Source organism: Chelonoidis abingdonii, chromosome 9 (genome assembly GCF_003597395.2).
Source record: "Chelonoidis abingdonii isolate Lonesome George chromosome 9, CheloAbing_2.0, whole genome shotgun sequence".
Lineage (NCBI taxonomy): Eukaryota > Metazoa > Chordata > Testudines > Testudinidae > Chelonoidis > Chelonoidis abingdonii.
The window spans coordinates 19,769,283-19,794,300 of record NC_133777.1 but is presented as its reverse complement, the minus strand read 5'-3'; the positions used below and the strand labels follow the sequence as shown (position 1 = coordinate 19,794,300).

The following is a 25,018-nucleotide window of genomic DNA, read 5'->3' as shown; positions in this document are numbered from 1 at the left end:
ACAGAACGACAAACAGGGGGAGGAGATCTCACAGAAGGGAGTGAGAGCAGGACTGAAAGGCCGAGAGAATAAAATAAACGGGAGAAATGAGCAGAACTGCCAACTCCATATATTCAAGCATGGCCTCCCTGCTGCCTTTGTTTCTGTACCTGCTACAAGCCCTGCAGCTGAAGAGTGAGAGAGTTAGAGCAGAAATGCATTTTGAGCCTTGCCTAAACTTACAGACCATGTTGTACAGAAACCCTGCACATGACATCCCCTCTCACCTCCCACACACCCCAATTAATTGACATGTAATACTGGACAGCCTTAACCCTTTAAAAAAAAACAAAAACCCACCCATGCCAAACTTTATCAGTGTTACCTAGGGCGGGCGAACCTCCATCCCCCAACATACAGATTTGTTACATTTGTTTCTCTCCATCAGGTCTCATCCTGGTTTCCAAAGGTCAAATCCATATAGCTCTAGCCCTGTCACCCTATTACTGTATTCTTAGGCCTGGTATTCTATTTCTCCTGGATACATTCCCCTGGTTTTCCCTGTATTTCTTCATGTTACCCACTTTCTGTTACTGTATTCATAAGTATTTCAATCAACATGCCTCTAGAATAGACTAGAACAGTCCTCCTTGTATCCCTTTGCAGACGGGGAGAAGTATACAATAAAAGTAGTGCTGTCAAATTATTAAAAAAATTAATTAATTGTGATTAATCGCACTATTAAACAATAGAATACAATTTATTTAAATATTTTTGGATGTTCTCCAAATTTTCAAATATATTGATTTCAGTTATAACACAAAATACAAAATGTACAGTGCTCAATTTATATTTTTATTACAAATATTTGCACTGTAAAAAACAAAAAAAACTATTTTACAATAAATCTAATACAAATACTATAATGCAATTTCTTTATCATGAAAGTTGAAGTTATAAATGTAGAATTATGTACAAAAAATAACTGCATTCAAAAATATAATAACGTAAAACTTTAAAGCCTACAAATCCACTCAGTCCTACTTCTTGTTCAGTGAATCGCTCAGATGAACAAGTGTGTTTACATTTGCGGGAAATAATGCTGCCTGCTTCTTGATCATAATGTCACCTGAAAGTGAGAAGAGATGTTCCCATGGCCCTATTGTAGCCACCATCACAAGATATTTACGTGACAGATGCGCTAAAGATTCATATGTGCCTTCATGCTTCAATCACCATTTCAGAGGACGTGCATCCATGCTGATGGCAGATTCTGCTCAATAACAATCCAAAGTAGTGAGGATCAACTCATGTTCATTTTCATCATCTGAGTCAAATGCCACAAGTGGAAGTTTGAGTCTCTCTTTTGGTGGCTCAGGTTCAGTAGTTTCCACATCTGAGCGTTGCTCTTTTAAGACTTCTGGAAGCATGCTCCACTCCTTGTCCCTTGTAGATTTTGGAAGGCACTTCAGATTCTTAAACCTTGGGTTAAGTGCTGTAGCTATCTTTAGAAATCTCACATTGGTACCTTCTTTGCATTTTGTCAAATCTGCAGTGAGCGTTCTTAAAATGAACATGTGCTGAGTCATCATCCAAGACTACTAAAACATGAAATATATGGCAGAATGCCGGTAAAATAGAGCTGGAGACATACAATTCTCCCCCAAGGAGTTCTGTCACAAATGTAATCCATGCATTTTTTTTAACAAGCATCATTAGCATGGAAGCATGTCCTCTGGAACAGCGACCAAAGCAAGAAGGGGCATACGAATGTTTAGCATATTTGGTACACAGATACCTTGCAATGCTTGCTACAAAAGCGCCATGGAAATGCCTCTTCTCACTTTCAGGTGACACTGTACATAAGAAGTGCAGTTCTGTAACAAAAAAAAAAAATCTACATTTGTAAGTTGTACTTTCATGATAAAGAGATTGCACTACAGTACTTGTATGAGGTGAATTGAAAAATACTGTTTTATCATTTTTAAAGTGTAAATATTTGTAATAAAAATAATATAAAGTGAGCACTGTACATGTTGTATTCTATGTTGTAATTGAAATCAATATATTTGAAAATGTAGAAAAACATCCAAAAATATTTCATAAATTTCAATTGCTATTCTATTGTTTAACAGATTAAAACTGAGATTAACTGCAATTCATTTTTTTGAGTTAATCGCATGAGTTAACTGCGATTAATCAAGAGCCCTAAATAATAGGGGAACTAATTAAGAAAGAACCGCCCCCATGATAGGATGCCTGAATATACACACATCAAAGTTTAAATCTAGTGCTCGGAGTAGGAAACTAGGTGTCAGGCTTGCTACATTTTATTCCTGAGTATTTGTTTTGAGCATGTTGACACTCTGGTGAGTCTGGCTTTGTCTACATATGCAAAGAAGGCTCTGGTATTTCTACTACTCTGTCATGCAAACCTGCACATAAAAACACCTGAACCCTGCAGCATACTAGATTTTCATTTAGAAATCTCCCATCACTAGACAGCTACTGGTAGAGGTGCCTTGGTGGTATTACGGTAGGAAGGAAGGGTTATGACAGATACCCCCACTAGACCACCCCCCAGTCCCCTTGTTTCCACAGCTGGCTTCCCTTCCTTGCAGCCCCAGGCTCCCTGTGCCCACAGCCTGCCCCTTCCTGGATCCCTGCTCTCCCTGTGCCCAGAGCTCCCTCCCCATTAGAACACCCCCCCACTCCCTATGCTAGCAGTTCCACCCCCGCAGACCATCCTCCCTGTACCCACAGCTCCCTTCCCATTTGGACACCCCCTCTCCCTATGTCCTCAGCTCCTCCCCCGCACCGTCACACCCCCGTGTGTGACCACAGCTCCCACCCCCTCAGAGAGCTACTTTAGAACCCTCCCCTCAGAATAATCTCCCCTTCCCCCACGTGGCCGCAGCTCCCTTCCCAACTAAAAGCAATCCCCCCTCCCAGCTCCCGCCTTCCCCTCAGGCCTCCCTCCCCCCATAGTGGCCTCCCCCCCTCAGAGAGATCTAGGGAGAGGGGATAGCTCAGTGGTTTGAGCATTAGCCTGCTAAACCCAGCGTGGTGAGTGCAATCCTTGAGGGGGCCATTTGGGGATTGGTCCTGCTTTGAGCAGGCGGTTGGACTAGACGATCTCTTGAGGTCCAGTCCAAGCCTAATAATCTATGATTCTATGATAGTCTCTTACCTGCAGCCCCCTCCCACCCTCAGAGCGATCTCCTCCCTCCCCGCTCAGAACAATTTGCCCCTCCTCCCCGCTCACAGCGATCTCCCCGCACCGCAGCGCCCTCCCCTTCTCCGAGGCGCGCCAAACGAAAGCGTAGCAAAAAAACTCACTCACGCAACAGACCGCCCAGAGCTCGCGGTCGCTGTTTACGTCATCACGACGCGACACCTGCGCGTGCGCAGGAACGGTGGCGCACACACGTGTCGGTCTGCTGTGAGGACTCGGGAGCATGGCGGCGCTGGATCGCCCACAGGTACCGGCGGCTGCTCGGCCAAGCAGGGTTTGAGTCGCGTGTCGTGGAGGCCCGAATCGCTGTGGAGCTCCGTCGCGGCCGGCGAGCGGACTCGGGGCCTTGCGCCGAGGAGATCCTGAGCCTTGTACGGCTGCTGGGGGGGAAGCTCGTCTGCCTCAGGCCTGAGCCCTCACCTGACCGTCCGCTTGGGCACTGGGGACGAGCGGTGGGGTTCAGCGTTCGCCCGGCTTCGGCTGTGTTAGTGGCCGAAGCATGGGATGGGGGAGGCGACAGAGCTTGGAACTGCGGCCCTGGGGTAGAAGCAATTCCGCAGTGACTTGTGCTGTGTCTAGGGGGAACATCAGTGCTGGCAAACCGAATACATTTTAACTGTAAAGCAGAATCTCCCTTCTGGTGATGGAAGAGAGCACACTGGTCTGCCAGGCAGTACTAACCATAGAGTGCATGTCTGCCAATAACTCATTTTGATTCACACTAATACGAGAACTCAGGCCTGGCCTTAACATTAATTTATCTTGCTGTTTCTCCACCCTTCCAGGTTAAAAAGGCAGTGCAGGCCTTGCTCGCATACACAAAGACCAAAGATAAAACAGATGAACTGCTTTTGAATGAGAACGAGAATGTATACTTAATGGTGACAGTATGGAAAATCCCACCACAAGAACAAGTTATCAAAATGTAAGCATTCTTACACTTCTGGTTTTCCTCAAAGACTCTGGTTTTCTGTATTCTATAATAAATACTTTTCATCTGCTGTGGCATGCAGTGGACTGAACTTATATTCATTGCTTGTATCCCCATAAGACCACGATGTTTAAATATATGTTTAAAGAATTGTTAGTAGCATCAAAAGTTTGGAGCACTGACTGAGCATGTGTGGGAGTTTCCGTGATATATGAGTCAGATATATAAAGGATCAGATCCTTCATACCTTACTCACTTGAAGTCATTTAGATTAGTTATGTAAATAAACACGATTTAGGCCTATAATCTCTGTATGGATCTACCTACTAGGCTCCAATCCAGCAAAGACTTCAACATATGCTTATCTTTACACTTTTTAAGTAGTCCTAATGAGGTATGTGGGATTACTCAGTACTTAACCATGGGAGGGTATGTTTACACTTAAAATGCTGCAGCTGCAGTGCTTCAGCGTAGACACCATGTACGCCAATGAGAGGAATAATACACCTCCCTGAGAGGCAGTAGCTAGGTCAATGTAAGAATTCTTACATCAACCTAGTGTGGGGTCTGTGCCAGGGGTTAGGCTGGTATAGCTACATCTCTCAGGCAGGTGTAAAATTGTAGTATAGAACACACCTAAGTCACTGAAGGATTGGGGCCTAAGGTCTTTCTGAAGTACTCATAACTGTAGTGATTTTGAACGTCTCTGTAGACCTGACTTTGGAAAGGAAGATTTGTATTCCATCTCTGAATGTTTCCACCCTTTCACCCTCTTTTTATAGCCCACTTCCTCATGGTATTCGACCAGAAACATCTGAAGTTTGCCTCTTCACAAAAGATGAACCTGAATTATCTGCAGAACAGACTGAAAACTTGTACAAGAAACTGTTGATCCAGAATGGGATCACAAATATCAGCCAGGTAAGGAAGACATTGGAATATAATATGGACAGTAATGTCTTGTCTTTCTCCTTAAAACTTCAAAAGAAGAAAAACAGGTGTGTGATTTCTAATGCAAAATATTAACTTAATTCAGATGATTCAAAACTTAAGACTTCTAATCAAATTTCTCTAGCTTGTCAAAGTTTCAAAACTTCAAAATTTACCCAAAGGAGTAAAATTGTCATTGCTTTCAATATTATGCAAGCAAAATATATCAGAGCACGCTTATTAATTAATAGCTTCTTTTGCTTCATTTTTAACATACCAATAGTTTACAATAATTTGAAAATAGTTTTTAAAGCATTTTTAGAAAGCTTTTTTTCAGTATCTGCCAATGTGGTTTCAACATTAACTGTGATATGACTTAAATAAGATAATCTTTCATAAATGGAAAATTGAATACTCTCTAACATGTTTATTTACTGGACAAAATTATATAGTGTTTGACCTGTGAATTGTTAAATAGTTTGTTTACACCAGTGGTTCTCAAACGGGGGGTCAGAACCCCTCAGAGGGTTGTGAGATGATTACATGGGGGGTCGCAAGCTGTCAGCCTCCACCCCAAACCCTGCTTTGCCTCCAGCATTTATAATAGTGTTAAATATATAAAAAGGTGTTTTCAATTTATGGGGAAGGGGGAGTCACACTGAGGCTTGCTATGTGAAGGGGTCACCAGTACACAAGTTTGAGAGCCACTGGTTTACACAAGCTGAGACAATTCACAGTTCTCCCATTTTCAGCTGTGTTGGTGCCTATGTCCTAATAAGAATAAAAAGCAGTCAAAATTTGTTTTTGAAATGTGTGGTTTTGGATTGATTATGTGTGACCATATGTACTTCAGCTACCATTTGATGGTTATATATATATATTTTTATTGGTATCTAACATCTTGCATTGTTTTGATTTTTTTTTAAAAGGCTGTTACCTGTTTTTTAAATGTCAGTTGGTCTTTTTTGTATAAATAATGTGGCAGTGTTTTAAATAAAGTAGAGAAGACAACAGATACATTGTAATGTGGAAGTCTTATTGGATTGGCAGTCATGCCACTCAGTTGTATATAATCATAGAAGTATTCCATTCATTCTTGCAAGGGAGTTTAATCCTATCATTACTTTCACATTACAGATCATCTCTTATAAAACTCTCAAAAAAGAATACAAACCATTTGAAGCAAAACGTCGTCTCCTGAACAGATTTGACCTCTTCCTGGCCGATGACCGAATTAGAAGGCTTTTGCCCTCACATATAGGGAAACACTTTTATCAAAGCAAAAAGTAAGTCTGTAGCTAATACATGTTTTTACCATGTTGTCCTGGGAAGCTGAACTGTTCTTAGTGAGTTTTGTTTTTCTTTTCCTTTTTTGTTTTTAGGGCACCTTTATCTGTAAACCTGAAAGCCAAGAATCTAGCTAAGGAACTAAACAAACATATTCAGGGAACTATACTTCCAGTTACCAACAAGGGGTGTTGTTAGTAAGTATTGATTTTTGGCTTGTGCTTCACTTGAAAGACAGTGTTGTGCTCAATAGTAGGGTCAGAATGTAATACTAAATTAATTTATTTACTTTCCCTCCAGTAGGGCTTTGAATAAAGTGAGGTAAGGGTTCATCAAAATGCACTGTACCTGCAGTGGACTTTGGTTTGTACAGAGAGACTGGAGTTCGTTTGTTTTTTAATAGAAACTTTAACAAGGAGTTTTCTTTTTGACCTCTTGACGGTAACGTTAAAAAAAAAATGAGAAGACATCATAGCCCTAATCTCACAATGCATTAAACATTAGTGTTAATCTCCCATCCTGCTACATTTTTGTGTGACCTAATAGATTGCATAGGGTTATTTACTACCATTAATAACAAATCAGAGATAACTGCCATATTAATACACAATTCTCTTTTTTCTGTATTTTAAATCATTATTTTATGATGGGAATAACACTTATTAGCTATTCTAATGATGTACATAGATAGTTTGAAGATTTATGGATAAAATTTTCAAAAGCTGCTAATGGACTCTCGAACATAGGTCCCACTGAAAGTCAACATGCCTTAGGAAACTAAGTCACTTAGTTTTGAAAACGTTACCCTTACAACCTTTGAGAGACAACTCCTTGGTTTTACCAATTGAAGTATCTTTTTCTTAAGATTTCCCCACCTTTATTTTTTATTAAAAGACTTCTATAACTTCTTTACGCATGATTAGTTCCTGCTACAAATATAGATATTCTTTAAAGATTTAATAGCATCTTGCAAACCAAAAACAAGTACTGAAAAGGCTAGTGTAAAATAGTTACAATAGATCTTATTTCTCTGTGAAGTCCAGCATTCTTTTTTTTAAATTAGGATCATTGTGAATAGACGGTACTCATAGTCAATTTCTTGATATGCCTAAAAGCAAGTGGTTCAGTCAGGAGGTCTGTTTTCATGTCAGATAAACAGCACACCTCTCTTTTTCTTTCAGTACAGCACGTGTAGGTCACACTGGAATGAAAGCTGATGAGTTATTAGAAAATGTTACTGTTGCTGCTGAGGTGATTTCCAATAAGTTGCCAAAGGTACTATGACATGATTAAATTAGAATGTCAAGTGGACTTGATTTAAGCATTTCTTTGTTTATATTTACTCTTTTTAATTATTGCAGAATTGGAAAAATATTAAAGTTCTTCACCTGAAAACACTCAAATCTGTTGCTCTCCCAATCTTCAATTCATATATCTCCAATTTAGATGAGCTTGACAAGCAGCCATCTCTCCATCAAAAGGGAGTACAGGTAAAAACTTCCTACTAACTTTGCAGAATAACTTTCCACAAGGTGGTGCTATAACTGGTTATTTGTTACCTTTATGGGATAAAGTGTTTGTCATGTAAGTTTAACATATTGGCATTAGGGATATTTGCCAGACATCTAGGTGCAGTACACAGACAGCAGTACACATAAGTGGTGATGAACTGTTCTCACTCAGAACTTGTTAGCATGACTGCATGCTTTTCCAACAGTACATGGTAATAGGAAACCACTGTTTCTACTTGAAATAGTGGCAAATGGAAAATGTAATCATATAGGGTTGCTAGTCTCCTCCCTTACACTGGTAGAGGATGAGATTCCCTCACTTTTCTATACCCTTGTTTCTGCCTTGAGATCTGGTCGTCTTCATGGACCAGCCAGGTTATACAGCTTCAGTTATTTTCATAAGGAAAATACAAAAAATGAAAACAAATACTTAATCGTATTAATTAAATTAATGCACAGCTCAGGAGGATGCATCGATTACTATCAGCTGCACTATAACTTCAGTATTGTTTGGGTAATAAACTCTAAAAAGTTTGGGTTATTATAATTTTGTCTTATTTGGATGTAGTTTCATCAATTTAATCCGCTTGAAGACTGTCAGCTATTTCTTTGCATTGAATTTTGCAGTTGATTTCCCTGTACTTAAAATAGCTGATTTTTGCTTAATTGCTCACAGCTCTACACTTTAAGTTGTCGTTTTGATGTCAGCATAACTTCTATACAGGGAAGAGGGAAAAAAAATTTTAAATGTAGATATATAAGAATCCACTAAACCCTGTAATTTATCAATATTAATACAATATATATTAATCCATGTATGTCATTCATACAGGATTACTATACCTTTAGTAAGTTCTGTAAAAGTAAAACTCAGCTTTGTTTCCTCCTTGTTTGTTGCCAAATCTGAACTGCTGCATAGCAAGATGCATGGTAACATTGCTTATAAAATTGCTGTTACTGAAGAATTGTAATTAGTGTTGGTTTAGAAGTTAACACTCTTTCAGGATCTCAGTTTCAGAAGTTCTACAACAGTGGACTATTCATTCTTGCCTTTGTAGTAAAATAGATCAGTATATTTGTAATAATGTGTCCGACTGGGGTGGAGGGATGATGTGCAATTGAAGATGTTTTGATTCTTTCTATAAGAAAAAGAAAGGGAAAAAAAGGAAACAGAAGGCAGTCACAAAACAGACTTCAACTAAAGCCAAAGTGACAGCTGAAAAGAAGATGAAGAATAATGCTACTACCAAAGATCTTGAGATGGAACAGAAGACAAAAGCAGAAACCTTGGCAGTCACAGAACCAGATGAGGATGATGGAGAAATTCCGCAACTTGTTCCTATTCAAACAGAAGCCAATATAACTGGGCAGGAGGTAATTCTATTTAACAAGAAGTTTGTGAAATCTAGAGTTTAGCTTTAACTGAATGAAGATTTTGAATGTGGATGAAATATACCTTTAGAAAGGAAAAGGCTTGAGACAGGCTAATGGAAACAGCGAGCAAGTTAAATCATTGGTATGTCTAACCTAATGCTTGCAGGGCAGTGTGTTTTAGTACAATTGGAGTGCAACATGTATTCCTGGGGACATCACAAGAGCAAGGGATTCTTTTCTCTTGGAATTTTTTACAAGCCTCTTATGGACAGAGGAAGCTATTTTTTTTAAACAATATTACTTCTGACTAGCACAAATAATAGGTTCTCTTTTAAATAAAACAATGCCTTCTGGAGTGAAATTTTATCTACTATTTGCATTCCAGATGTCCAAAATCTTAATTAGTCAATGCATTTTCCACATGTCTGCTATTTGGAAAGATGAAAACTATGCAGTCTGTAAATGGATATTCTGCCCATATATGTGTCTTGTGTACCATTTCATCAAACCGTTTGACATCAGTATGTTGGTAATGGACTGGTTGCCATAGATAATCATAGCTGTGTGGTAGCAATTCATTCCCTTACTCTGACTTTTGAGATAAAACAGCTTTGAAGCAAGTTCTGAATCAAATAAATCTCTTTAAATGTGCCTCCTTTTGCCTGAGTGGAGGTCACTATTTAGGGGACAAGTAACATGAAATCTTTTATGAACTAATACATATAATTTATACTTCTGATAGCAACAAAATAGGAGACCCAAAGGCTTTTAACAATTGAAAGTCTTGATGCACTGTTCATACTGATCAAGTCATTACTGGGAATGGAAACACTCAGGATCATATACCATATATAGTTGTTCATAAGCCGAATATTTTTGGTAAAAAAAAAAAGTGATGAATCAAAGAGCGGGGGTCGGCTTATAAACAGGTCGGCACCAAAATTTGATGATTTTAAACTCTGTGGAATCATTGATTTGAATATCTAATACAGGGATCGGCAACCTTTTGGCATGCAACCCACCAGGGTAAGCACCCTGCGGGCCAGGCCGGTTTGTGGACCAGGCCGGTTTGTTTACCTGCTGCATCTGCAGGTTTGGCAGATTGCAGCTCCCACTGGCCACGGTTTGCTACTCCAGGCCAATGGGAGTGACAGGAAGTAGTGGCCAGCACATCCCTCGGCCTGCCGCTTCCTGCAATCGGCCAAACCTGTGGACATGGCAGGTAAATAAACCAGCCCAGCTCCCCAGGGAGCTTACCCTGGCGGGCTGCGTGCCAAAGGTTGCCAATCCCTGATCTAATGCATTGTAGTTTTGTTTACTTGGAGCGTCTGCAGGCATGGAGCGCCTCAGCTCCCTGTGGCTGCGGTTTGCCATTCCCAGCCAATGGGAGCTATGGAAACTTCCTGCAGCTCCCGTTGGCTGGGAACAGGGAACCACGGCCACAGGGAGCTGAGGGGCTCCATGCCTGCAGACGCTCCAAGTAAACAAAACATCCTAACCTGCCAGCAGCTTACTGTGACGGGTCAGGAGCCAAAGTTTTCCAACCCCTGAAGTAGAGGATCAGCTTATGAAAGGGTAATGTAGTTTTTGATATTTTTACCTATCCATTTTGGGAGGTCGGCTTATAAACAAACAGGCTAATGAACGAGTATATGCAGTAATTAAAATTTCTTCAAAACTATCAAGTTAACTTTGGAGGATATTGGTATTCACATTTCTAACCATGCTCAGTTTGCAGACATTTCCAGCAAGTCTGTGTTAAATATCCAATGGAGAGAAAATGAATGAACATATTTTACCAAGTTGTTCTAAAATGAAAAATAGTCATCTTGGATTTTTTATTTTAAGCACAGCCTTTCAACTACTAGTATGTTCTCCTTAAGTCTGCTCCTTTTCTGTACAGTATCAGTCAAAATATTTTTTTCTTGGACCCTTTCATGGTTGAGTTGGTTTATATTAACCCTTACACAGCCTACCTGAAATATGACCAACTGAGTTAGGGCAGAGAATATTTATTCATTGGATGGCACTGATCTTTAGTGCTAATGTTTTTATCAATCTTGTCTTACGAAACAATTATGATGTGTCCTTTGTTGTAAGATAAGATTTTTCCCCATGTCTTAAATACAGAAAACTGAACCAAATCAGACTCCAGGAAAAGGTGTAAACATGAACAGAAAACCTGAGACACCACTTGGTAAGAGAAAGATGGCATCGTTGGCTCCGGAGACTCCAAAAACAAAACTGAAATTGGCTGAAAATGAGGAAGATTTGCCAACACCAGCTCAACAGAAACAGCCCAAGAAGCCCAGTATCCTAAAGGAAGTAGTAAAGGAGAAGGAGCTGAAAAAGACTCCCAAAAAAACAGCAGCAAAATCCTTCGACACACCTCATGGGGGCAAGCTTGTAAAGTCAGCCAAGAAAGCTCCCAAAACACCAAAACAGATGTCCAAGAAAATGAAAGTCCCACAATCAGTCTGAACTCTGTCAGTTATATTATTGCTTTATCCTATAAAGTGAACTGATTAAATGTATTTGCTTTGCTTAAAAAAATAAAAAATCACTATAAACTAGAGAAAACAGCTTGATTAAAAGAGAGCCTGAGCGTAGGGAGCTGTCTTCACCAAGGTTTGTAATGGTCTATCAGTGTTTCCTTCCAGTAGCAGTGGTGCTATGAGATGTAAATAAACCTTTTTCTAATTTGGTCATTTCTGGATTTCTTTGTGTCATCCCCCAGGCTTTATTATTTCCTTTGCCTGTACTAAAAATACACTTCAATGCTTTATTTAGCTACGTTGATGCTCCAAACAAGAGGTGACTCCTTTTAACAACAGAAAAGGGAGAGAAGAAAGAGGATAGTAAAGATGAGGGAAATGCAGTTTCTGTTGATGTTCTAAGGATAGACGGAGGCTGCACAATGATAAATATGCTTTGGGTTTGCGACAAAGCTGTTGCTTTGGATACTAGCTCACCTCTGGGACAATGTCTGCTTGATTGAGTCAGGTCCCTCTCCTTAACTGATCCTTCTGAAGCTGAGCAGAGATGGATGGGCAGTCTCAGCTTGCTGTGCTGGTGCCATGCAGTACAGTTGATTTCAGGATCAGGTGAAAAGCAGAGAAAGAACAGGAGGAAGATTGCAGGGGATAGAAAGGAACACAGGGGTTGGGATAAGAGGAGAAGACAGGAGAATCTCACATGTCAAGATGGGGTTCTTTCTGGCATAGCGTTGATGGTCAAACATCCCCATTGCGATATCGGACTAGTGTCACAGCAAGAACTGTTACTGAGGTGACGGTAAAAAGTTTTTTTCTCCCACAAAGTGTTTTCTAAGGGCTGAAAAAAAGCAGTGGATGGAATAACTCATCCTCTTGTTGTTTTGCCCACCAAAAAGCATAATTTCCAAAACGTGTATTTTGGTCCATTGATTTTTCTGTCCTTATTTACCAGTCATAATTTTTAACACAGTCCTTGAGTGGTATCAGTAAATCCTTTGTTTAAATTAATTCAATCTTTGTCTCCTCACATTTTACTTAATCAGTTTTATATAACATCATTCTGAAAATTCATGAACAGTTACGCATAGTTGAGTTTACTATTAAGGTAAATCTGGAGGCCCCATTATTACAACAATCTTCATCTTTGACCTGTCAGTGCTTTCTAAGTTATCATCCTTGTTCTTGAAATCATGTTCTCCCTTGGCTTCTATGTCACTGTTGTTTCTTGGTTTTCCTATCTCTTCTGCTATTTCAGCACGTCCTTTGGAGGATCTTCCAGTGTTTTGTGGGAGTTCAAGGGGGCTCTGTCTTTGGTTCCCTTCTCTTGTCTCTCTATACCTTATCTCTGGGTAACCTCATCCGCAAACATAAATTCAACCGCTATCTCTTTGTGGATGACTTACACATCTCCCTCTCTGCTGTCTCCTGTGCAAACTAAAATTTCACCTGGTCTCTGACATTTCCTTGTGGATGTCTAGACATCAGATCAAGCTCAACATGGATAAAACAGAACTTTTAATGTTTCCTTCCACCCCATTTCCTCACCCGCTGCTGCCATTCTCGATCCTTGTGGATAACACCACCATACTGCCTGCCAGGACAGCAACCTGGGTGTCATCTTTGACTCAGAACCATTTTAAGGTTCTTACATCCAAGCCCTGTCTAACTCTTGTTGATTATTTCTGCATAACATCTCTAAGATACAGAGAGCATGAAAAGGTGAGAGTTGTCTTACCACTTTGAGAGGCCAATTAACTAAGAAAAAAAGCTCTTTGTATGTGTATATGTATCTCCTCAATATATGTTCCATTCTATGCATCCGAAGAAGTGAGCTGTAGCCTACGAAAGCTTATGCTGAAATAAATTTGTTAGTCTCTAAGAACGTACTCCTGTTCTTTTTGCGGATACAAACTAACACGGCTGCTACTCTGAAACCTAATGTTAAATGTTTCTGTGTCCAACTAAACATGCTGCAGTGTTCTCACTGGCACAGTTTAAGTAAAAAGTATTATCAATCTTATCTATATATGTTATCTCTCTAGATATTATAAGTGACTGTTGAAGAGGGGGAGTTGCAGAGTTGCCTTGTGGTTGGGCTTGCTGTGGGTTTGCTGTGGTGTGCGCGGGGGGAAGGTTGCAGGATTTTTGCATTTCAGAGTTGGTAATCCTAGTCTACATCTGCAGAGAACCTTAATCAATAGCTCTGAGAGGTACAACTTGCCCCATTCATCTCATGCAAGGATCTGTGTAGTCCCCAGTTCACATAATTTGATATTTCCCCAATATAAATATGATGATATGATGGATTTTAGAACTCCTGTCATGAAATTAACCATTTTGCTGCAGCCAGGCACATGAAATTTATTCTCCCCCTGCCCTGCAGCGATTGCATGAAGCTGTGGTTTATTCTGCAGCTTTCCACCCAGGGAAGAATTAACTAAATTACAGTGTGTGATCCTTGCTCTGTTCCATGGAGCTAAGCAACAGGAAGTTGAGGAGCAAGAACGACTCCAGCCTGTAGACACGGAGCAGGGGAGACAGGAGTGTAGGCAGCCTGGAGAATGGTGCAGTGGAGGCCTAGGGAGCCAGGGAGATGAACTGTTGAAGCCAGCTAAAGCTTCAAACAACATGATGGGAGCTAATGCCTGGGAAATAGAGCCAGGTTTCATGGAGAGCATAAGAAAAAGCCATCCCCCAAAATCATCATCAACAAATTTCACGTCAGTTAATATTTTTAATGAGGAACCCACAGTTCTGTATGAATGTGTATGGACTCTTGACTATCGGTGGGGGTGGGCGGGGAGATAGGAAAAAGAACACTTCATGGTGAAAGAATAAGCTAATGCTGCCATGGAATTTAGGAACTGCTGCAGCAGAATTTGGTCTCTTTATGCTGCAAAGCACATGAGGTCCTGGCTATTAGTCAAACTATGCTGATTTGAATTTTGCATTGTTACTGTAGGTCTGGGAGCTCCTTTAATTAGTCTTGTAACTCAGGATTGTTTAGAATAGAAAACCTGTGGGGAGTTAATTACATTTAATTACCATAAATCTTCATTTAGAAGCCATTCACAATTAATAATCACCTTGTTTAGTAGCAGCAACTGAACAGTAAAAGTTGCAAGGAGCAAGTGATTTATATTGAATATCAGTCACAGCTTCTAAAGTAGTATATATATATGTCCCCAAGGACAGTGTTGGATGATTAAGGGCGTTTAATTCCTTTTTGTTTATTCAGAGGTTTCTCAAAAGAAAGACAATTCTTATTAGCAATGTTTTCTTGCCTCCTCAGGAAGTCTTGGCAAACCTGTCACTCTGCTAATCACCAAAGAAGGAATAGGAAAAAACAAATGTTCCTTAAAAATAACTTAAAGGCTTAACTATGCCTATTGATGAAACATCAAGCAATTAAAAGAGACCTGTATATTCTCTCAAGTGTGAAACACTCAGTTGGTATCACATTACCAATTCCAGGAGAGCAACTCTTATGATCAAGCCATGTCTTCACCTGCTGTATGTAACTGCTGATGAAACAAAGAAGAGGTGTGTGTGCTCTTTATTAATGGTCAATTAGATAGAAAACACCTCCCCAAAAGCAGACTTGTTGCTCTGAAAGGCACACCAGTGGGCATTAACGTCTGTCTTAAATCAACAGCTTCTGCGCAATGACCATGTCAGAGCTGATTAAGGAAATTTCTGTGAATGACTATCTCTAGCGAGGCTAAAATAAATCAGGTATGTGCAGTTTGAAAGTATGTATACATATTTAGAAAACAAAAATTTTCTTTCCCTTAATGCTTATTTTATTTTAAGGGGTGTTTTTGAAAAAAGCCTGTTAAACTGTATTTTTTATATTCTTTTTGCTAACTGAGTATCTGCAGTCTCTTACTCTTCTATCTTCCTTCAGGGGGGAAAAATGTGTCTCTCTCTTTGTCCTAGTTCTCAGATACAAGTAAACTAGTATTAATATTAGAAGACTATATTACTACTGAATTTATCAAGATTTGACTAGATTTCAAATTACTTATGCCACTGTTTTGAAGTTACACTTTTGGCACAAAACAACACTTACTTTAGGAAAGTGGGTTTTTTCCTTAAGTCCTTGTTTTTCTTTTTGGCAATAAAGTGTAGTTTTACATCTATTAAATAATTGTTTGCAGACTGGAAATACCTCTTAAACTTAATGTCAAAATGTCCTAAAGCCTTCTAAGAGTATCATTGCTGCTAAACTTAAATATTGCAGGGTCTCTTTTGGAAATGTATCTATTTATTTGGGTAAAATACTTAAAAGAGACTTTGAAGTGGCATCTGATGTTCCTATGTTGCCAATTAATAAAATAAAACACACAACTTGTTTGCCGTTAAATAGCGGATGATTTAAGACTTAATTTTTTTAACACTTAATCCAAATCAACCCATTGTAGTGAGATTTATCACTTATTTGAAAGCTTTATTGTAAACTGATGCTATCAAAATGTAATTTTTTGCTCTCTGCTAGGATACATTGCAGTCTTTTTATTTGGAACTGATTTTACACTGAGGATAATGTCTACTATACTTGTACAAGTCTTTTAACCTCTCCGCCTCAGTTTTTCCAATCTATTTAAACTGAAGTTTATAGTTATCTACCTCTCAGGAGTAAAACACTGCAAAAAAAAAAAAAGAGATGTGTCAAAAGACCACTACAAAAATTATTATAGATTTCCATCAACAGTGGAACAAATCCAGGGCCAATTTCTGCACTAGTTTACAACCCTTGTTGCAATTCTGACATCTAAGGTCCTCTCTCTTTAAATAAAACTCTTAAAACAAACAAATCTACTCCAGGGGTACAGTCAATTTTAAAAAGAACTTCAAATCCCCATAACTCAGATTCATAAGGCTGTGTTACCTTTATTAAGCTAGCTAGTGGAAATCACCTGGCACACTTTGATACTGTTTTAAAGTACTGTATAATAAAATGCTTTTAAAAGAATAGTACCTAAAATTGTTGTGACCATGAGCAACTTGCTTAATCTCACTGCATCTTAATTTCACTGTGAATACAATTAGGTGTGCGCTTAAACAAACCACGCTTTGGCTTTTGGATTTGTGGTTCGGCAAACAATGCTGAAATAATTGAAAATATAGCAGATCAACATTCTGAACATAGCTTGTACAAGTAAGAGATGGGCTGAAATCCTGGCCTCACTGAAGTCAATGGGAACTTTAACATGGAATTCAGTGGAGATTAGAATTTCACCTCTGATCTGTAGTGATGTCAGAGATACTTGACAGAAGCAGAATCTGAGTTCATCGGTCCTTTTTCTGTTACATGGGGTAATTTCACAAAGATCTCTGAAGAACTTCAAGTGCTTGTGAAGTGATCAACTTTGGCAAGAGAAACAGAATCATGAAACTGGATCCTAACAGATATAAGAAACTTTTTTTTTTAAATTTATTATAGTAGCACTTAGAAGATCAAATAGTATCAATACCTATTGGACTAGAGGCTTAAATTTTGAGGATGTCATTTTAATGCTCTGCAGATACTTTGTGTTTTAAGATTGCAAATTGATTTGCATCTATTATAATGCATTTTAGTTTAACAAACGTTCTGAATCATAAAAAACATTAGTACTACTTCAGCAGTGCAACACTATGAAGAATACTCATCTTTTACTATAAAGGGGCATCATGCTTTCCTATAGTTTTTCATAATCGTTAATGAACCGTTATTGGTGTAAAACTTATGAGATCATAGCCTTTTATATTGTTTCCAACGGTGTATTTACCCATCTGTCAATGAAGTGTACAGAACCATATTCTTCCATAGTAACCTACAGAGACCATTGTATTTCTGTGTGCACTTGAAAGAACTAGAACACAAACAAACTGATTAGTTCCTAGAGGGCTTTTGTATTACCTAGGGAAGATAAAGCAAAGATTTAATTGAGTCCTATCAGATTAAAAAAAAAAAAATCTCTGAAATAAATACAACTTGTCAACATTTCAACTGTTTTCACAGCTAGTTATTAGATCTTATGACTCTGAGGGTGTGTTTTGGTGTCAGAAATGCCATGGAGACAAATCTGTCATTTTAGTCAATTTTTCCAGCAAAGCCAAATTGATGTCTTTCACGTCAGTTCCTGTAGTACCTGTGGTGCCATGGATGGAGAGACGGACGCCATCCCTACCCACTGCAGCATGAAACAAGGATGCCTCCTCAGCCCCATCATTTTCAGCCTAGCCATGGAACCACTCATCTGAGCTATCTCCAGCGGCCCGACCGGTTTCAACTTGCATGGCAAGAAACTCAGCATTCTGGCCTACACGGATGATCTGGCCTGGTTGCCGACTGCTCGGAAAGCCTCCAGCAAATGCTCGACGTCACCAGCCAAGCCGCAGAGTGGATGAGCCTGCGTTTCAATCCCAAAAAGTGCACCTCCCTTCATGTCGACGGTGGCACCAGGGTGCTGGTCCGTTCATTGCGGTTCCTTATCCAGGGTGAGTCCATGACCTCCCTCGAAGAGGGAGAGAGATACTAACACCTTGGCACACCCACAGGAGTCTGCATCTGTCAGACCTCCGAAGACAGATGCGGAGATCCTGCGAGATGCAGCCCAAATTGACTCCTCCTTGCTTGCCTCCTGGCAAAAGATCAACATCCTCAACACTTTCCTGATTCCCCGTATGTCCTTTGCCCTCGGGATCGGCTGTGGCCAAGGTGCCCCTGAACAAGGCCGACAGCACCATCAAACAGCTGGTGAAGAAGGGGCTCCACCTTCCCCAGAGGGCATGCACGGACATCATCTACATTTCCCACAGGCAGGGCGGTGCCAGCGTGCCTCGGATGGGTGACCTGTGCAACATGATGGTGATGACCTACGCCTTCCGCCTCCTGATGTGCCTGGACCCGATGGTGAGGAGCATCGTGCAGGAGGCTGTATGGGGCGCAGTCAGGAAACGCATCGCCAGGGCCCCCTCTGAGCGGGGTGTCATCACTTACCTCAGTGGCTCCCTGGAGGCTGAGTTCAGGAGAGAGGGGGGAGACCAGTCTTACCTCTGGTCTCGCACCCGCAACGCCTCGAGACGCCTGGGTAAGAGGATCGGCTGCTGCTAGAAGTGGTGCGAGGAGTGCCGGGAGCTGGGAATACTGGTGCCACGCGTAAAGACCTCGGGCCATACCATTGTCACCCCGATCTCCAGAGCCATGCTAGAAAGGTCCCTGAAAGGCCATCTGCTGCCACTGTGCCGAGAACCTAAAGCAGAAGCCGGATTAGGACAAGGTGTTCAGCAAGTGGGACACAAGCAACCACTTCCTCCCCGGGGGCAGCTTCACCAGGTTCGCTGACTGGCGGTTCGTCCACCAGGCCTGACTCAACTGCGTTCCCCTCAACGGAGCCATCCGCCATGGCAACCGAGACAAGCGCTGCAGGAGGTCTGGGTACGCGAATGAAACCCTGCCGCATGTCCTGTGTGGATGCAAGCAGCACTCCAGAGCCTGGCAGCACTGCCACAACTCCATCCAGAACCGGCTGGTGAAAGGCATCCCTGGGGAAGATCACGCTGGACTCCGCTATCCCCAAGACAGACAGCCGACTGTGACCCGACATCGTCGTGACAGACGCAGAAAGAAGAAGGTCCTCCTGGTAGATGTCATAGTGCCTTTCGAAAACCGGTCACCGGCCTTCCATGAGGCCCGAGCACGGAAGGAGTCGAAGTGTGCCCTGCTGGCCGAGACCCTGAGAGCCCAGGGCTACGAAGTCCAAGTACACGCCCTGATCATGGAGCCTTGGGCTCGTGGGACCCCCGCAACGAGCCAATTCTGAGAGCGTGCGGGGTCAGTCGATGCTACGCCTAGCTCATGAGACAGCTCATGGTGTCTGACACCATCAGGTGGTCCAGAGACAATTATACCAAAAACATCACTGGACACAGCCAATACCACACCAAGTAACTGAGACAGCCGACCAGGGAAACAACCCACTTCCTTCCCTGACGGACCAAGGGACACACCCCACCCATGTACTTATCTGCTCCACCGATACTGACGTGGACTCCTTATTCATTCCATGGTGGCGTACCCAAGCCCACTTATCCACTGACACTTTAAAAACCCTTGCACCCCAATCTGGGTCTATGCCGGTTATGCAATATGTATGTATCTTTTCATCCTTCAAACGATATCTGTAACCCCCCATAACCCAAGCCTGACTCCAGATGTACAGTACCTTCTTTCTCAACTTGTGTATATTCCATTTCAAACATCTGGCCTCACCCAATTTGGCTTTTCAGCCTGTAAATGCTCATATTTCTCACCTGAGCAAAATTGGTGCAGCTTTTCTGGAAGGGCTGTATGCTGTCCTAAGAACTCCTACTAACATCAGTATATGGTCCTAAACTTTGGTTGGTCAACAGCCATTTTTTTAATCCAAATGGAATGGAGAACGTGGAATTTATTCAGATAATGTGGTGTCACTCATTAGTGATGATCATTAAGGGACATGTGCTACATTCAAGAATTTGGATAATATTTGATTGATTCCTCTGTGTGTATTTAGTTACCTTTTATCAAGGGGGTTGGAGGAGGTGAGTATGTCATTAACCCCATAAGGTACAGGATATTTTTAGAGGAGAAAATGACTGTACAATCAAATCAGTAGTTGCACCTGGAGCTACTTTAAAGTTCAAAAATGCAAGGAAATCTGTGGGGTGGGTGGATCCACATACACTGGCTTTCAGTCTTGTGACTTAGCCACAAATATTTTACTGTAGATTCTTAACTGGAACTTGCTGTTGCTTTTGAAACAGAACCATCACATTTACAACCTTTTTTTTAGGTGATTCAGTTCGCCCCACACACACATCACCAGAAAAACATCCTGTGGCATAATGTCTGTAATAAAACAACTTCCCAATGAAGAAGTGGTTTTACCTGCTGCTGATTCTCCAGCTTCAGCAAGAGTAATGACAAGTGAACCCAGTTTTTGGTCAGAGATAAGAGTCCATGGACTTATTACAACAAGCCCATTACACTCATTGCCATTGGAGGACTGGTCTTTTTTGGTGGTGTCATCCTCACTGGATTGTACTTTAGATACGTAAGCGTCCCATCTGCCCTGGGGCCTGTTTCTTTCCATTGGACTGATGTTTCTCATCACAGGAATTGTGTGGATGCCAATCATTAAACAGACAATCAGATATGATGGGCTTCTGAGAAGAAAATATCCAAGAAAATCCAGAGCTGCACGCAGTTCCAGCGTATGAAGGAAACTGGCTTTTTTAAAATGCTGTTAAGTTCATGTAACTTTTTATCTTTTGTGCCAACCACTACAATGCCAAAGGTGAACTGAAAAAAATGTAAAGATCACCTCCCTTTTCCTTGCTTCTAACGTCTTAATCTTTTGCCTTTGTATTAAAAAAAATAAAGCTTCTGCTTTGAGACAGCTAATGTGATAAATATGCAAATACAGTACTGAAGTTAAAAAAAACTACTCACTTAATCCTTTTTGGAAATGTCAAAATATAGCTTGCTTTAATAGAAACCAACAGTCGGAAGACTTAAATGTTCTCCATGGGGTGGGGGGAGAGAGAAGGGTCTTCAGATTCCAGGGTTTAGGCACTGTAACAGTTCAGGGCAACTGCAGCTGTATTCCCCCTCTAGGCTCCCAGCTGTCACTGCTCTGGGCTGGAGCCCCTCTTCTCTGGGGTCTCTGTACTGCACACAGCTCCCTGTCTGTACTGTGACCTCCTCAGCAAAGTCAGGATGCCTATGCTAGCCTCCTTTACTTCTCTCCTCAGAGACCATACACAGTGTAATTGCCTTTAGTTAAGCTACCCTACATCTCTTTCTAAGCAAGCGCGCTTTTTCTTAAGGTAAAAGCATTAGAGGAAACATTAAAATTCTTGAGTATGTTCTTCATGGCAATGTAAAGTGTGTTTAAGGACAAGCTAGACCGGGATTGTGGGTACGCTGACATCTTGCTAGTCCATACTGAAGCTCATACTTCCACATTTATGCTATTACTACTCTGTGTCCTAGCTAGATTGAAGTATGCTTACCTCTGCTCCAAGCACACCTTCACGCTGTAGCAAAGACTCACCTGGGGAAGCAGAACAAATGTAGCTTAAAGTTGCATTCTTTGGAACCCAGTAAACTCACTGGCCTAAATTTTTGCTGCCACCACCTTTGCTAATTCACAACAGCCTGGGCAGGTTTATGGGGTGAGCTCTCCAGACTCTCCATAGCTGATGTGCCACAATGATGCCCTTTATCCTGGAGTTTTTGAAAAGACAGTGTTTGGGCCATTACCTCTAGCCCTAAATTGTCACCCTGCACCTGGAATCATCTCTTCTTCTGGCCTTTAAGGCACAATTGCACTCCTTGTAGGGTATTTGGTGACCAGGATGCACACTAGGGTTGCCAACTTTCTGACTGCAGAAAACTGAACACCCTCTGCTCAATCCGTTCCCACCTCCCTGTCACTTGCTCTCCCCTACCCTTGCTCATTTTCACTGGGCTGGGGCAAGGGCTGGGGTGTGGGAGGGAGTGAGGGCACCAGCTCAGGGTGCAGGCTCTGGGATGGGAACAGGGATGTGGAGTTTGCGGTGTGGTAGGGGGCTCTGCCTGGGGCAGGAGGTTGGAGTATGGGAGGGGGACAGGGTGTAGGTGGGCTTGGCGGTGGGCCAGAAATGAGGGGTTCAGAGTGCAGGAGCAGGCTCTGGGCTGGGGCATGGGGATCAGGCCAAGGGGTTTGGAGGGCAGGAAGGGGCTCAAGTTAGGGTGTGGGATGAGGTGTGGGCTCCAGGCAGTGCTTACCTTGGGCTGCTCCCAGAAGTGGCCAGCATGTCCCTCTGGCTGCTAGGAAGAAGGGCAGTAAGGAGGCTCCTTGCACTGTCTCCACCTGTAAGCACCATCCATGCAGCTCCTATTGGCTGCAGTTCCTGGCACTCAGGGCAGCACGCTGAGGCCCCTTTGCACACCCCTCTGCCTAGGAACTGGAGACACATGCTGGGCACTTCCAGGAGCTGTGCGGAGCTAGCCTCTGCGTCCAACCAGACTTTTAGTGGATGCCTGGCAACCCAAGGTGCACCATCTCCACTATCTGTGCAAGCTCTTGTTCAAAGTCTAAGAGCTGTGCTTAGTCAGAGCTGGCTTTCCTTGGGCCTGGCCTAGGTATCTGTGTATAGATTTAATAGTTCAGCTCTATCTGAGCCAAAACCCTGAAGGATGGGGGGTGAGTGTCTGCTTCAAAGAGGAAATCTGGGTCTGTATCCTGCCTCTATGCCTGTAGGGCAGGAGGTGGTGTAGTGACTTCAGCGGGGATGGGGTGATGAATGGGCTCCTCTGGCACCGGTCCCCTGCTGGAAGGGCCGAGGGTGGGTGCTGGGGCTGCCTGACAAGGTAGAGGCAATGAGCAAGCCCCCACTGCCAGGCAAAGCCCTGCAGGAAGTGAATGGGGAGAAAGAAGACAGGCAGGTGCACCCAGAGTTTTCCCCAGGAATTGAAATTAGGGGTGCAAGTTCAAATTTACAGGGGGGAGGCAGGGCCAATGAGGGCTAAGGTGGGCTGTATGGCACCAAAGTAAAAACTGAAAAATGTTTCATGACCATTTTATTAGATTTAACTCATGTTTTAAAATCATCACACAAATTAAAGTTGACTACACAAGCCTTCTTATGAAGCACTACATCTACATCCTTTTTGGTTTCTGGTTACAATTTTGTACAACTCTGTTAATGAACTTCTTGAATGCAATGCATTCAGCTTTGGAGGCTTTTTGTGCGTCCCGTACTTCCATTCCTTCAATTGCTATGCTAATTAGTTCATTCACATGATCAGGCAGAAGGCGACTTCTTTCAGAACACAAAATTCTATTCAATGATGAAAAAGAACTCTCCACTGTAGCTGTTGTGACTGGGAGTAAGTAGCAAGAGATGAATTCCTACTTCTTTCATCCCAGGAAATATAGCATAAAGATTGGATCAAGCCACTAGTGATGATAAAAAAGAAGTTGAAGTCAAATCTTCATTTATTGTATGATATTCCACTGTGTTCAAGTTCTCTATTCTGTCCTGAGCACATGGCAGCCCCATTGCTAGTAGTGCCTCACCTCCAATCAACTGTTAGTGTTTTATAGGACAGGGATCTGTAACAGCTACGTAGAGGTTGAGTAGAATCTAGAAGTCGCTGTTGTAGATTTTTAAGAATCAAGTCTGTGTACTTTTTTGGTTGTCTTAAACACCTCTTGTCCTCTTCACTTAAGGATTCAATATAAATGCCTTCATTAGTCAACTTCCGGACTGAAGTCTTTGCATTTTCCACTACTATTTCAAATGGACGCCTCTCTGATTGATCCAAATGTAGCTTCTATTGCTGGAAAAAGATCTACTACTGTTGTAGCAGATGCCTGGATGGCGTTGTTTAATGACCCAAGTGGTTTCAACAGTAGACTTAAGAGAGAGAGAATGGCAATAGTCTTCTCTGAACATAGTAGTAAAAGTAATCCACCAGCCTCACTACTTAGATCCATCCCATCTTGATAGATACTTTCCAAAGTCAGTAATAACAGCTGGAGTAATTTTAAGACAACAGCCAATGGTTGCTCATGAGAAAGCCAGAGGGTTTTCCCAGGTTGGACTAATTTGAACTTCAGTCCCAGTGTATCTTCTATATTTTCCAAGAATTTCAGTCTTTTTGGATTCTTGATGAAATGGAATAATTAAAACATTAAATTGACATTGACATTAATATGAGTCTGCATCTCATATTAGCGCTAGTTGGCATAGATGGCCTCTGCAGTGTGTATAGGAGAGATTAGGGCTATACTTTTCTCTGAGCAAAGCTTGTACTCCACCATGTCTTCCAGAGAAGTTTGCAGCTCCATCAAATGCACAAGCAGCCATCTGTTTGGGGTCCAACTGACAAGCATTTAACTCTAAGATGTGGGTTGTCATTGTGTACGTTAATGCTTGATGCCCATTTGCATCGGTGCATTCATCAGCCATGTATGCAAATTTTTCGAATGTGGTGAAAGTGTTCTTCACTTTTTCAACTGTTGAGTCTTTAATTGTTGCACCACATGCTTCAAGCCAGTCAGCTGAGTTTCTTACAGAAAGACAGTGAGCATTTGCAGGTCTTATTTGGAACCAGTGTTCAATTTCAGGATGAACAAGTGACAATGCACTTGACATTGGCCTCCAGTTTGCAGAGTGTGGTATCTCTTGCCTAAATAGAAAGTCTGATGTCACAGCCATTGTCAAACATAAAGGGAAGGGTAACAACCTTCCTGTA

At 41.7% G+C, this 25,018-nt stretch overlaps 1 protein-coding gene across 1 annotated transcript; it reads left to right on the top strand.

Annotated features, from left to right (window-relative positions):
- Positions 1-3,363: 3,363 nt before the first annotated feature.
- Positions 3,364-11,951, top strand: RSL1D1 (ribosomal L1 domain containing 1). The gene is made up of 9 exons (XM_032774023.2): positions 3,364-3,461; positions 4,000-4,139; positions 4,928-5,066; positions 6,213-6,361; positions 6,458-6,559; positions 7,544-7,637; positions 7,724-7,852; positions 9,020-9,247; positions 11,378-11,951. Exons 1-9 carry the CDS (start codon positions 3,438-3,440, stop codon positions 11,726-11,728), a joined length of 1,356 nt encoding a protein of 451 aa, XP_032629914.1. The 5' UTR covers positions 3,364-3,437; the 3' UTR covers positions 11,729-11,951.
- The last annotated feature ends 13,067 nt before the right edge of the window (positions 11,952-25,018 follow it).